This window comes from Triticum dicoccoides, chromosome 5A (genome assembly GCF_002162155.2).
Source record: "Triticum dicoccoides isolate Atlit2015 ecotype Zavitan chromosome 5A, WEW_v2.0, whole genome shotgun sequence".
Classification (NCBI taxonomy): domain Eukaryota; kingdom Viridiplantae; phylum Streptophyta; class Magnoliopsida; order Poales; family Poaceae; genus Triticum; species Triticum dicoccoides.
The window spans coordinates 710,972,041-710,986,839 of NC_041388.1; the positions used below are offsets into that span (position 1 = coordinate 710,972,041).

Genomic DNA, 14,799 nt, shown 5'->3' on the forward strand with positions numbered 1-14,799 from the left:
CATTAAAAAATAGAATTTTTTTTACTGGTATACAGCTCAGCCTCGTATCAAAAGTTCTACCTTATTTGACCTAAACAACTGAGAGTTAGTGGCTTTTTCTTCACACTATTAACTTTGAGCCACCCTCCCCTTCATTTTCTTTCAAGGTTCGCCACTGGTCGTGTCTAGGCTGAGCGGCCGGAGAGACGAGGCGGCAACATGATTAGGGTCTATGAGAAAAAGACCAACCGAATCTTGATATTGAATTTTGTGCATCCAAGTAGAACTGTAGCATTCTTGTAGTGATGCTGCGTCTCAATTCTCATTTACTCCATCTTAAAGAAATATAAAGCTAGGATTTCTGCCTCTCGCCGGCGCCGCCGCAGGTCTGCCTCGTCTCCGGTGGCCCTAGGGCCATGGAGGCGCGGTGGATCCTGCCAAGGGCCGGCGGGAGGGCTTTGTTTTCAGTCGTTTTTTTTCTGTCTTGTTAGGGTTTGTGTCCTACTCAGGAAGGCCAGACGGCGGCGGCTCCTTGGAAATGGAATAAAGGTCTCCCCGCCTAGCCCCCGTTCCGGCGGTGCATCTAGCATCATTGGTGAGCGTGTGGAGGTGTGTCTTCAGCGGATCTATCTTTAGTGGATTTGCTCGGATCTCGTCGTTGTTCGTCTACGTTCGTGTGTCTTCGGGTTGAATCCTTTCAACCTACGTTATTCTTCGTCGGCGGCGGTTGCTGTTCTGGTGCGCTGGTCCTATGGGGCCTTAGCACGACGACTTCCCGACTGTCTACTACAACAAGTTATGCCCGACTTCGGCGATGGAGGGGTGATGTGACGGCGGCGCGCCTTCGGCTCGCTTCAATGCTTGTAGTTGTCGCTAGGTGGTCTTCGGATCTGGATCTAATTTTTATTTCTGGTGTTCATTGTACTGCCATGATTGAAAATAAATAGATTGAAAGTTTTTCCGAAAAAAATAAATAAATATAAAAGCGCTTAGATTACTACTAAATACTCTTTACAGACGAAGTACTTGTCATTCACTTCAATCTTCCGATCTTGCTATTGAGTTCCGCAAAGACTTGAGTGAAAAAACGTCTTTTCTATGGACCTGATCCATAAAAAAGAGATGCTAATCCATCCTTTTTTTATGGACCTTGCTTGACTAAATGATCTATCACTTTTGTAATTCTAGTTTTGCTAAAGCACATTTAGATGTGTCATAATTATTGCGCATCTAAGTTTCATGTCATTGATCTTACGCGAAGATTCGTGTGTATTTTTTTTGGTTTTTTTTTAATATTTGATTGAGCCAGTTAGATGTGCAATAACTAAGTGACGTGCAAATTTCAAAATGCAGCACGTGCGTGAGATGTGAGGAGACGGTTTTGTGTGATAACCGGGATTTGTTAGGATGGTATACTAACCATAAATTAGCAACTGGAAATGACCAATTACCCTATAAAATTGACGACCACATTTGGTTATTTTTTTAGGGGTAAAGACCTGATTTATTCATCAAAGTCTACCTGAAGTGGGATACATCTTTGGTCGTGGGGAACGCCAAATCAAACATGGCGTCCCAGACCTTTAGAAAGAGAAAACTTAGCTAAATGATGTGCTTCATAATTAACAGCACGACTTTCAAATCAAAAAGTACAGGAGAAGGTAGATGATTTGATATTGATCTCGCTAATGGTTGCACCATAGACACCTCGTGCCCGCCTGTTGATGTCTAGGACGACCTGCTAGCAATCCTATGCCACAATGAACTGCTGAATGCCCAGATCTTCCGCAAGGGAAAGGGCTTCCCGGCATGCTATAGCTTCGAGTGTAGGGAGCTCACAAACTCCTTTTACTACAAGAGCCGAGCTTCCCAAGTAATTTCCATCTTCATCCCTGCAAACGGCCACCGCAGAACCTCCTCTTCATGCACGCACACCTGCATCAACATGGATCTTATAATAACCCGACGGTGGCTTCTTCGGTCTCGGCTGGCCCGACTGGGGTACTGAAACGCTATTGTTCTGGTTTTGCTCTTTACTGCTGATGATAGCAAGATCTTGTAAATATCTCTGGCCATGGGATACCCGACTCGACCCGACCCGATCCGACCCGGTCTTGCCTGTGGCACGGGCCTGGGCCTAAGTTTTGAGCCCGAAGGCCGGGCTGGCCAGGCCCGAGCCTGCCATATTTGTGATTTAGGGAAGAGGCCTGAGGCCCTGTGGGCTTTTTCACTGACAGACCGGGCCTAGGCCTGCCATATTTGGGCTTTAAGGAAGAGGCCTAGCCCAAGACCGGGCCTAGATTTTCTGCTTTGGGCTTTGTTAGGCCTAGCCCAACGGATGGCCAGGTATACTCCCACATTACTCTCGAGGAGAGTACCGCTCTATTTATGGATGCCAATATCTGGAGAACATCCCTAGTACTAGCGAACATGGGTTTTTGTTTTTTTTTGACCGCACACACTATTTTAATAAATAAAACAATGTACAACTACACATACATACAGAAGCTATCAGAAAGACCAAGACATGACAGATGTCTAGAAAACATTGCAGAACGAACCCCATATAAAAGATTATAAAATAAGTCCCTTGGGATCCCTGCAAACAATCAAATCTCAAGTAGCCATGGACCCATCAACGCCGCTGAGATGCACACTGGGAGAAAGTACAAAGCACCAACAAGCCAAAATCCTGACCAGCTCCATAGCCTTGTAGGCGTTGTGAGTAGAAAACTAAACTACAGAATAGGCACTTCACGATATGGCGTGTTAGCCGAGGATGCTCCTCACGCTGACCGGGATTAAGATCTGATGCATCCTGCTGCTATTGCCGGGGGAAAACGCTAAATCCGCCGATGTGGGACCATCAACCTTGTACTAGCACACATCTGTCCCACTTGTCAGCGCCGCCATGAAAGGCGACAACCGCCAACCAAGGAAGCATAAGGCTTATCGCTCCAAACGAACGATAAGCAGGCGAGGGCATCGGCTCAGCAGCGTCGCCGAGAAGAAGGTCACCGTGGTGAGGAAGAGACCAAGGCCACCTTATTCGACACAGCATCAATGTCACCAAATTGGTGCTACTAGACAAAGACGAAGCACTAAACCTATGGAACAATAGGAAGAGAAACAGGAGCCCACCCCCTCCACCAGCTGCGGGAGCAGCGGACAGAGAGGGATAGAGATCACTGCTCCCGGCGTTCCAGGGCGGCAGAAAATGTCGCCTCTACGAAGCGGTTTGCTTTCGTGAGAGCAGTGAATATGGGTTAAAAAAACTGGGGCGCGTTTTACGTGAAAAGAAATCGGGGTGTGTTTTGCTGCCTCAACTTTTTTTATATGTAGTCCCGTTGACTACAAAGATATCTCAGGCGACTTCGTCAATCTTAAAATGATGTGCCGACTCAGCCTCTCATAGGTGTTCATAGGGGTGTGTGTATGTGCGTATATATATGAGCGTATGTATCTGTATTTTGTTAAAGAAAAAAAAACTTCTTCCATGTTTTTTTTTTCGAATAGGGGGAGCTCATGGAGATGCTCTTTAGCTAAAAACAAATCAAGAAAAGACTCGCCGGTTAGCCAACCCACGGCGGCCGGCCGGCCAATCTCCCGACCCGACGGCGACCGTGATGCTTACACAGATTTTTTTTTAGCTTAAGCAAATGGAATGATTCCTCCGGCGCGGCATAATCCGGCCACCTTTCCTTCTCCTCCTCCTCGGTGAGGTCGCGCCGGCTGCCTCCCCATTCCCATCACCTCCCTCCCACCACCCCGCGCCAATGCCTCCCCGTCCCACGCGCCATGGCCACCGAGACCCCGACCGCCTCCCCCACCGCCCGCACCCTCTCCGCGGCCTTCGCCGACGACCGCCGACGCGAGGCCAGGCGCCGGGCCGTGCCCGCCGGGCTCGTCAAGTTCATGCTCCACCGCTGGGGCGCCGCCTGCCTCCCCAAGAGCAGGGCCGCCCTCAGCGGCGCCGCCACCCCGCCCCCGCCCCCGCAGACGCAGACCCAGCCGTCGTCCGCGTCGGCGCAGGCGTCGGCACGCCAGCGCCACGCGGACGCGGCGAATGTCGCTGCGAGGAGGCCTTTGAGGGAGAAAGGGGAAGCCGCCGCCGCCTTCGCGGTCGCCCGAGCGCCGACGCCGACGGGATCCCAAGACAAACCCGTGACGCCTACCGGCGACGGGAGCGGCTGGAGCGGCGATACGGCCACCACCGTTGGGAGAGGAGCAAACATCTGGGTGAGGGTCCCTCGCAAGCGGACGTCGTCGCCGCAGGTGGACTCTCCGCAGCAGCTGTCCGTGGAATCGACGGCGTCGGCGGCGGAGGACGAGTACGCGTGGGCGGACAGGTACCGGCCCAATGTGCTCGCGGAATTCATCTGCAACAAGGCCGTCGCCGACGAGCTCCACCGGCTGGTACACATCACAAATTCCTCTGTCACCTCTAGCATTACACCTATTGAGTATTGAAGCCAAGCATTGGAACAGAGTGATGAATCTTGTCTACAGAATTCGACGAAATGCTTAACTGGGACTAAATTTTGTGATGGTTCCTGCATCCAGGTGACCGAGCAAGAGTGCAACCATTTCATATTCGAAGGCGGACAGGCAGTCGGGAAGAGAAGCATGGTGCTGGCACTCCTAAGGGATGCTTTTGGTCCTGATAATCTCCAGGTAAGAATTTATCCTAACCAAACCTTGGTGCTTCAAATTCAGAATGCTGTATGTATTTACCATTTCTGTTATTATTATTAACAGGTACAGGAACACTCAAAGAGGATCGAACTCAAGGGAGAAATTGCCAGACACGTCGATGTGAAAGTCAAGATTTCAGGTCATCATGTGGAGGTTAACCTGGCTGATTTACATGGCTATGAAAATCATGTCATAACTACTTTGCTGAATGAATCAATCCTGCCACCAGACTCGATCTGCGATCATACTAACTGCAAAGGTACTACATGCTCATACAGTTTGCCTCTCGTTTGATTGACACTTGTGTTAGCCAATACAGGAGTTTTTGACAGCTCTTCCTGTTCTTGGTTGATGTGAAACCCTATGTAAAAGTGTTACTGGTTTCTTATATGCAGTGATTGTGGTCCACGACGCTGACAGGCTTTCCTCCGATTTTCAACATTATATCGGTTGGTTTCTGGGAAGGTATGCAGGTTGCAACAAAATCATCTTCTGCTGCTCTGATTCTTCAAACCTTGAGGCTGTGAAACATCTATGCAAGGTTGTCACACTTCAGCCACCTTCATTTGAGGAGGTACATTCAACTTCGGTCTGTTTATTACTTTTATGGATGGTTATTTTCTCATTAGAGTGCTGGACAATTTGATGAAAGATTATCTTCTCTTAGATGATCAAGGTTCTGGAGTTCATTGCTATGAAAGAAGGCATAGATTTGCCTCGTGGAATTGCCAGCAGAATCACAGTGAGCGCGAGTAACAATCTCCGACAGGCAATACGTTCTTTTGAAGCTACATGGAAAGCAAAGTAAGCACACGGATCCTTTCTCCTTTTCATATTCTGATGGTATATCGCCATAATAATGTTGTCCATTCTGGAGTGCCAGCAGGCCAGCATAGCACTGGTCTGTTTACTGTGCAAATGCTGCTGCCATGTTATGACTAAAAAGGATGCTGCACTACTAAAGAAATGGTTTCACACCATGATTCCATTCTCCTTTGTTTTATAAGTGTTTGCAAGGTCCAAGTGGTATGATATTAATCTTGAGTGATAGTACTGAATTTACATCTGATCTTTAGAGGACTAGTGTACAACAACAACAAAGCCAGTGTCTGTTTATTTTTTTAACTATGGATCCTACTTTGCTTGTGTCGAAGAATTACTGTAATTTTAGTTCTCCATACTGATAAACAGCTCCCTTAACAAACACAGCTATCCGTTCGTAGAAGATCAACCTATTCTGACGGGATGGGAGGAAGAAATATATAATGTGGCCAAGAAAATCATGGAGGAGCCAAGTCCAAAGCAGTATGCTACCCTTCCACCGTGTTGTTCTGCAGTTCAGTATGCGTGAGCTTCTTTCTTCAACTTCAGTATAAAAATAAAATCTACAGATTTGACTTGTGCACAGGCTGTATCTCATTCGGGGGAAGTTTCAGAAAGAACAAGTCAAAGAATACAGATCTCGGGACACAACTTTGGACATCAGTATAGAACATTTTGCCGTGGAAGGCCGTGACCAAGGGGAAGCCATCCAATACTTCATAAAGATTGAAGGTATATGCTGATTGTTTTTTGCTTCGGTTCACTTGTGAACTGTAGTCTAACCCTTAGAAAATCCTGGCAGAATTCACGGTGAGGTTCATGAGCTTCTACAGATCCTGGCAGAATTCACCGCAAGGTTCATGAGCTTCAACATATGTTTCATAGAGAATAACTCGAGTAAAGGGTGTGTTCCATGAAGGGGGTGATCCACTCTCTCCATCGAAATCATCTCCAAGTATTGTCGCACTTCCGATAAATAAGCAGTGGCCTCTGCCTGCCTCTGAATCAGAGCATTTTATATGTTGCTTCGCCTTTGCATGTAAGATGAAGACATACCCGTGTTATCTGTGTTGTCTGTGCGAATGTATAACCACGCACAGAACTTAGCATATGTATGGAGTGGATTGTGATGGGCTCCAAATTGTAAAAATATCAACTTCATATTTGATAGTATATCAATATTATCATATTAGTCGTATGGAGTTACGTATATCATATTCATATCACTTGCCTTGTGTACTTTGTATTCTATTACTCACAACGCCGCATTCCAAAGCAAGATAGAGGTTGTAAGTATGGAGTACTGTGTTTATTTCATCACACAAGAAACCACAATGGTGTGAGGAACAGATGAACGTGGATTTTTTTGATGAACAGTAAAATCAAAATAAATAGTAAATAAAATTTAAATTTTCTGTTTCTTTTGTAGATGTTCATATTACTGTGGCAAGTGTACTTGATAATTTTCATGCCATATGGGATAGCAGTGCTTCGTCGATGAAAAAAACAAAATTAAGTTTAACATTTGGAGTTCGACTTTCTTTTTTGCACAAGTCAAAATGCTCAAATTTTTCACCTGCAAATTTGCATGTACCATTTGGGTCTAACAATGAACACATATCTTTTTTTTCCAAATTTTTTTACGTTTGTAAAATCCATTTTTATCACGCAAGAGCATGTGCTCCCTAGATCCAAATTGAATATCCAGGAAAAAAAACTGATTTTATAGCCACATTTGGTTGCTTACTTTTCGTGATATTATGCCCCCCTAACATTTAACATGTGAATACCCTTCTGGTTTGATTTTTATCATGACCTTTTCGTGATATAAAGATCCATATCTCACTATTTTTTTTAGAAAATCTCTCATTGTTTTTTATTCTTCAAAAAATCTCTCACTATTACTCCCTCCTTTTCGGTTTATAAGGCTTATTTCAACTTTTTTGTTTTTCCAATTTAGAGGGCTCATCTTCATCTCATTTTTAGTTTTCAATGCGCATTAAATCTTTGCATGCAAGAATTAAATAGGAAGACACCAATGCATGTAATGTTCCTACTCATCTAGTGGCCAAGCATGCATGCACTGCAATTAATCCAAATTAATGCATGAGTTTAATTGAGGTACTCCCTCCGTCCTATAATGTAGCAAGACGTTTTTTCACATTAGTGTTGTGTCAAAAAATCCATTGGTTGATGAGATTTGAGATTTGAGCCTTATAAACCGGAAATGAGGGAGTATATACTACTAGATGCAAAAAAAAAAAAAAAACTGGGTCTAATTCCAAAGCATGGGCTATTGCGCGTACATGGGCTCAAAGCATTAATAATCCTATAATAATGGCTCAAAGCATGAAGCCAGGGATCCAGAATCTCCATCGACTCCACTTTCGAGCAATGGCCAGCGAACCGCCGATCCCCTCCACGGCCACCACCACCCTCGCCACCGCCGCCGACGGAACCACCACCACCACCATATCCTCGCTCGGCCTCTCGACATCTTCCTCCGCCTGCCCAACCTGCAGGACCTCGTCCGCGCCGCGCTCACCTGCCGCTCCTGGATCGGCGCCGTCCGCTCCTCCCCGTCCTTCCGCCGCCTCTTCCGCGCCATCCACCCGTCGCCCCTCCTCGGGATCTTCCTCAAAGTGGACAACGCCACCGCCCCCTCCTTCGCCCCCCTGCGCCGCTCGGATCCCGTCGTCACCGCCGCCCTCCTCCACGGCGACTTCTTCCTCACCTCCCTCCCGCTGGACGACGCCTGGACCGTCACGGACTGCCGCGACGGTTACGTCCTCCTGTGGAACAAGTGCTGGGCCGTGGCTGCGGTGAACCCCATGACCTGGGCTGTCGACGTCATCTCCTTCCCGGACGACATGGCGGATGGGAGTCTCCGCGATTTCGCCTTCCTTGGTTTCCACCTGCTGACTTCCGAGGAGAACCCCCGGTCGTTCCACGTGGTCTGCCTCTGCGCCGACGTTTCTAGGGTTCGTGCTGCCGTCTTCTCGTCGGATACAAGGGGTTGGGCCGTCCATCCCTGGGTGGAGATCGGCGGTGACAACAGCCTCAAGTACGGTGCAGGCACGCTGGTGGATGGTTCAGTTTACTGGCCTTTCTATGGCGAAGGACGCATTATCAGGATCAACACAACCACCATGGATGTCTCCTCTCTGGATCTACCTTCGCAGGCAATTGATTACTGGCAAGACGACTTCGTGGTTGGGGATACCAAGGATGGAGAACTCTGCATGGCCAAGTCAGAGTTGTGCAAGTGAGGTCCGGATGTGTCTACTTGTCCATGACACGCATAACCCTTGCTGGCACACAGCGCACCTGGTTCTTCTACCTTTCATTGGAGACCATGGAGATCGAGTTACTAATCCATGGCACATTTGATGACTGTGCCTTTCCGTATCATATGGCCTGGCCTCCTTGTTTGATTGCTGATGATGGGTGCACTACACATGAAGTTGAAGCTTCTCCCTAAAGTCTGCACTTGTTTGCCATACGAGGAAATGAATGAATGGGATTACTTTGCTGATGATGCAGCATAATATCTACTTAGTTGGCATTGAAAACTGGAAGATCGTGCCTTTCTATCTTAATAAATAATGGTTATGCTCATAGACACCTTTAGATGCTTGATAACCATTGGTACAATTCTGGAGCTAATGAATTTATGGAAGATTGGATTTTCATCTGCTGCAAACTTTCTATGGAATACTGCTATGCTGTGTTTGCTGCCAGGCCTCATCGATTAATTTGTTTCTACCGTTTATAATCATAATAAACTCTGAATGAAATCAACTTTCAGATATGCATCTGTGATTCTAACAAGAATCCCTTGATACACATCTTGTTCTTATTGCCGCACAATCTAATTCTCTTCATCTTTTAGGCTGCAGATTCTCTTGTCTATCAACCTTTGTTGTTCTTTGTCGCGTGCACACAGCTAATAATATAAATCAGCTTTAAGTGATTTTTCAGTATGCTCCTGACCTAACTTTAATGGTGGCGTGGTTACTTGCTATACTTGTGTTTCAGTTCGAAACGTTAGGCAGTTGGTCCCTTGCTTGACTGGATGACGAAGTTTTTTTTAAAGTAGTTGTAGTTTGTGCATTCTTTCTGCATCTGCTGTAGCTCAGCGGTATTGTTTTCCTCTGGATTGAGGGAGGATGTTAGAATAGAGTTTGTAGAGATAGTTGTTTAAACTATATTCTGTTCATATCTCTTCTTCTGTTCTGTTCTTCCTCTCCAAGTTATATCTCCCTCTCTCGATGTATTCTGGAAGTATCCTAGCGATATTCCAAACCTTGTAAGCCACGACAATCCTTCCATAAATATACATGCGGCCCGAGCAAAGGGTTCAACGCTTTCTATCAAATCTTACACTTACAACTGGCTCGTAAGCAACAACGACAGCCAAGGCGAAGGATTCGTGGTTAAGCTCGACACGGTGACCATGGATTTCTCCTTTGTGGATATGCCTTTGAAGGTGCATGGGTACAATTTCAAGATTGGGGACACCGAGGACGGCGAGCTTTGCGTTGTGTATGCACTGGACTCCCTTCTACATGTTTGGGTCCGTCGAGCGGGCGACGACGATGGGATCGACAGATGGGTGCCGCACAAGACAATCTCTCTGATTGAAGATGGGTGCCGCACCGAGACGTGGCGGGGCATGTATACCGGCCTGCAAGTTTTGGAGGTTAGGGCAGGGCGCGTGTACATGGCCACAAAGCACAGTTTCCCTCATGTCGACCATTTCCTTGGAGGTTAAGGCAGGGCGCGTGTACATCCTGCTGCTCCTGGTTCTTCTCCATTTCCATGGAGATTGAGAGGCTGTTTCAGGGGAGATATGATGGCCACGCATATCCGTATGTTATGGCCTGGCCTCCTTCTTTGGTTGGTGATGATGGCAGCATTAATTGGACAGGATGATGGGGTTGAAGCTTCTTCTCACTCAAGTGTGAGTGACAACCCATGGGTATGGATTAGATCCATTAGCAAATACGTACTTCTGAAAATCATTCCCTTGTATCTGAAGAAATGGTTATTTGCGTAGAAATTTATGGCTCAATGCTGAAGCTAATGAACTAGCTATTTGGAAGAACGGATCGTAGTTATTCTCTGCGTGCTTTCTATGGAATGCCGCAATGCTGCATTTGCTGCTCGGCCTCATTAACCAAATTTGTGTCCACTGTTTGCAAAGTCAATTATTCAGAAAAAAAAAATACCAGGATGGCTAGTTATTCTTACTCTTTTGCCATGAAAAGTAGTTACAAATTTGAGCAAAATGAAATTTCAAACATACATATGTGCTTCTGACAAAAAAAATCCCAAAGTACTCTACATATTAGTGTGTGTGTTTTTTTTTTTATAGAGCATATTAGTGGGTATTTGTTGCCATGATCTGTGAATTGTTGATAGGTATTTTCTGTTTTCTGTTTTTTTACTACACAATATATTCAATATTTTTCAGACGCCTTACTTTCTAACATGCACAGCTAATAACATAAAATTTTGCTTGTAAGTGCTCAACCAGTATTTGGGATACATTCTATATACCTAAGAGATTGATCCCCACTATAGGTATTTATCTCAACATGCAGCATGTCCAACTCAGCAACCTGCCACATCAGCAACTCCTAACGTGACTTTCAAAAAAAAAAAGCAACTCCTAACGTGCATGTAACATTGAACCTTTTATTACTGGCATACAAAACGGACTGAAACGATGTTTTGTTACCATCCCTCATCAGTTTCCAGCCATAAATCTTGGGAGGAGCCTTAAACCACGGACTCATTGCTTTCCCCTGTTTATTGTGCAGGACGGGAGTGCCGATCTCCGAGTCAGAGCGCTCCTCCGGCAGGACCGCCGGTATGGCTAGCCTCCGCAGCTCTCTGTTAATCTATCGGACTACGTTCCCGTTGCTGGTGTGTCAGTATGTGCCCTGGTCGTCCCCTCCATCTTTGTCTCTGTTCTGGCTAAGGTAGCTCCGTCGCCGATGGGCAAGTTGGTTCCGCTCAGTGCCCTCCAAACGGACCGGTTGCTGGGGAGATTGGAGTCCGGAGCTTGCTTTATTTTCCTCCCCTCTAATCTTCACCACGGCAAGTCCCAATCTTGTCTGTAGCAACGCCTCAAATCATCTCTCTCTTCATCCGCTCCAGCAAATCCCATTCCTCTACTTCCCTGCATAAGTAAATGACGCGGTTGGTTTTCCCTTTAAGCAGCCAGTTCCCATGTAGATGCAGCCTCCCCCATGGCATGGTGTATGGCCGCTAGACAAGACACATCTATAGCCATCGTCGGGTACCAGTTTCAATCCCCTCTCTGCACCCCATAGTGCTCGTCGCGATGGCGGGCGAGCACGGTGGGTTTCCTGGCAGTGCTTTGAACTCGCTACCTCCTTTCCCTCCTCTCTAACTTCCTGGAACTGATATATTTCCGTTTAATGCAAATGGAAAGGGGTACGCCCGGTTCAAAAAAAAATCCCCTCTCTGCAGTAGTACAGTTGCATATCATCTCCTCATGTAGTCAAGGTGGCCCTGACCCATGGATGGATATGGCTTACTTTCTTTCGTGTAACTTTGCAGGCATATACTGAATCGGTAGAACTCTCACTAAGCACATCGCCATGTTGATAGCTCAGGTACACTCATCTCAAAGTATGTGTATGTATTATTTTCTTCAGACAAAAACCTTTCATTAGTTTCCCAAGTACTAGATTTTTGTCCGTAAATTTGTATTTCGTCAATCTTAATATGAATCATGCCTTTCTCACCACACTCATTCATGGAATCATTTTACCAGCCACATGATTTACCAATAGATGTCTTTAACAATATGATATTTCAGGCCTCTTGATTCTTACAAAGTAGGACATTTGGACACACTATGTCAGTTTTTATCTCTTAATATTAATATAAAATTATCTATAATAAAGTCCTGCTACAACGTGTAACAGGTTTTCCTGGTCCCTTGATTCCCAAACTTCCTCTGCTATGTTTGCTTCTATACTATATCATGTGCTTGGTATGCAGATTATTTTTGCAGTACCATCCTTGAGTATATTCAGAAACGAGTCAGTGTTGTATTATGAGACACACCTACTACTCCTACGTGTTATTGGTTTTTCCCAAACATACTATATATGAACACAATATTAGCTAGATTGACTGCCTAAGCCACTTCACTACAACGGTATTAAGGTTCTTTGGCATGCAAAACACAACAGAAGGTACAATTATTCCATTGGTTGATCATAGGTTTGTAATAAATATTTTTATCGAACCCTTCTGTTTATAAGACTGAACAAAATAGATATCCCAGAAATTTATTCACAGGGTCATGCTGTTCGACAGGGTTGTACACGTCTACATGGACCACGCCAGAAATCACCACCATGTATTCTAATCCCTTGACCAACCGTAGTTACTTCTGCTGAGAAGTGAGAACCGTCGCAGGTATATATGCAACTTAACTGAGGTTAGTTAGTTTCATGAGGCTACTTAAAATCTTCAGTCCCGCTGTATGATAGCTATCGATTTTCTACAACCTCATTTGATCATCGTGTTCTTGGTATCAATCAGACAACATCCTCTCAATGTTGACGTCAGACAAAGATTCCTCATCCAAATTTGACCTTTATCCATAACTGTCAAGTAATTTTTGTTCCCTTCTTGGTACCTTTGCAGGTTTAGGTACTATTTTGGAACAAATGGCATTTAGAGATCCTTCTTTTAGGGACTATCTTTGAACCCTTAAACCCCAGGGCACTCAACATTCTTGAAGACATTTCGGAGTTTATTTTGGTATGAAGAGCGTGTTCACAGAGATCACTTAGGATACAAGTTAGAATTTGTGTTGTAGAGGAGGAAGAATATTGCTGCCACCATTTAGATTTGAGGATATGTTCTTGAAAGATGTTGGCAACCATTCATTTTTTTACTACTACCTATGTACACTAATATAAGACATTTTTAGTTCAATTTGTACAGCAAAAACATCTTACATTAGTGTACAAAGGGAGTACTATTTTCTTTGTTTCATGTATAAAACCGAGTAATAGTTTACCAGGGTTTGAAAGAAGAAATCATATTTTTGTTCCCTTAAAAAATCGTCTTATTTTGTTGTACTTTATTATGCCTTCTGCTGCTGATAGTCGTCGTTTCTTTGCACATACCTGTACTTTTGCAACACACCTACAATCTCCGTTTCTTTGTCGCAATCATGGCGACACATGTGGGCTCTTTAGAAAATTCCAACTACATTCCGACTTCACAAGTGGTACACTTATCTGTACATAATTCTGCAGCATTGTTGTGGAATTGTAATATTAATGTTGTCTTCTGTATGAAAATATACTATGTCGATCTATCATCTAATATCTTTTATTTTGCGATGGATTACTACAAGTTCTTCCTATACTAAGGGCTACTATATTGAATGGTTTACATCCAGATGTCATTCCTTTTATATGGCATTTTGACTATTTCAGAAGCAGTTGGTGCTAGAACTGTTCTAGCTATTGGGGCATATTGCTATGTTCACTCATATTGCAGGTTGTTTTTCCGAACATATTATATTTTTCAGCAACTGTAATTAACATTTTTAAATCATCATGGTCATGTGTTGATGACCCGCTAATGGTAATGTAGTTCATGATGTTGGGAATACTTAAAGAGTGCCTTCTTTCAACAGATAATGAATGCACTACATTGTAGTTTAGTATCGCTAAGAACATTGTTCATGCTACAACTACTATGGTTCTATATTACATTTTATATTTATATACCACCAATGACTACACATTTCATTGCATGTAAGTCAAATCCATCATTAACTGATTCCCATTGTTATATTTGCGACGTGGGTGTTACTCAGAAATTTTGCTACAAAGTCCCGCAGCAACGCGCGGGGTGTCATCTAGTTTGTCATAACTTTCGTGGTGGCTTAAGTGAGTTGTGATTTCAGCTCAAAATGCTACTAACATGTAGTTGGTGCCCTGGTCAGAGTAAATGCTATGCTATGTATCCTTGTTTCTCAGCCCCCGTGATCACTGCAAGAGGCCTGTCTAGTTATGTTCTCTTGGTTTTTGGGAAGAGAATGAGAATGCAGTTAGTTGAATTTGACTTGTTTTTTGTTGTTGATAAAAGTTGAATTTGACTTGTTGGAATGTGTATAGAATTGCGACTAGTGCAGTACCACCCGAGCACAATCTGAGGTAATCCTTGGTTATGGAATGAAATTTGAGGTCAGTCAACATTACTCAATCATGGCGGAGAAGCATTCCTGGCCTAATAAAG

At 44.6% G+C, this 14,799-nt stretch overlaps 2 protein-coding genes across 3 annotated transcripts; both read left to right on the plus strand.

Annotated features, from left to right (window-relative positions):
* The first annotated feature begins 3,710 nt into the window (after positions 1 to 3,710).
* LOC119298596 (replication factor C subunit 3-like) lies at positions 3,711 to 6,692 on the plus strand. Of its 2 annotated transcripts, none has more exons than XM_037575938.1 (8): positions 3,711 to 4,395; positions 4,543 to 4,653; positions 4,738 to 4,933; positions 5,070 to 5,248; positions 5,342 to 5,478; positions 5,884 to 6,010; positions 6,083 to 6,228; positions 6,299 to 6,692. In XM_037575938.1, the coding sequence occupies exons 1-7, from the start codon at positions 3,778 to 3,780 to the stop codon at positions 6,188 to 6,190; spliced, it is 1,476 nt and encodes a 491-aa protein (XP_037431835.1). In that variant the 5' UTR covers positions 3,711 to 3,777; the 3' UTR covers positions 6,191 to 6,228; positions 6,299 to 6,692. The 2 variants fall into 2 exon arrangements, with proteins under 2 accessions (XP_037431835.1, XP_037431834.1); XM_037575937.1 differs by having other exon boundaries at positions 5,884 to 5,979.
* A 1,293-nt stretch (positions 6,693 to 7,985) lies between these two features.
* On the plus strand, positions 7,986 to 10,431 carry LOC119300573 (the record flags this gene model as incomplete). The annotated part of the gene is made up of 3 exons (XM_037577495.1): positions 7,986 to 8,679; positions 9,981 to 10,230; positions 10,266 to 10,431. Coding segments are annotated over 3 exons (1,110 nt in total), but the record flags the coding sequence as incomplete, so codon positions are not given.
* Positions 10,432 to 14,799: the final 4,368 nt, after the last annotated feature.

Excerpts from the sequence above, each read along its gene's own strand:
- LOC119298596 (XM_037575937.1), top strand. The coding sequence starts at position 3,778 with ATGGCCACCGAGACCCCGACCGCCTCCCCCACCGCCCGCACCCTCTCC. Across the intron at positions 5,249-5,341 it reads AGCCACCTTCATTTGAGGAG|ATGATCAAGGTTCTGGAGTT; the intron begins GTACATTCAACT and ends ATCTTCTCTTAG. Across the intron at positions 5,980-6,082 it reads GAGGAGCCAAGTCCAAAGCA|GCTGTATCTCATTCGGGGGA; the intron begins GTATGCTACCCT and ends ACTTGTGCACAG.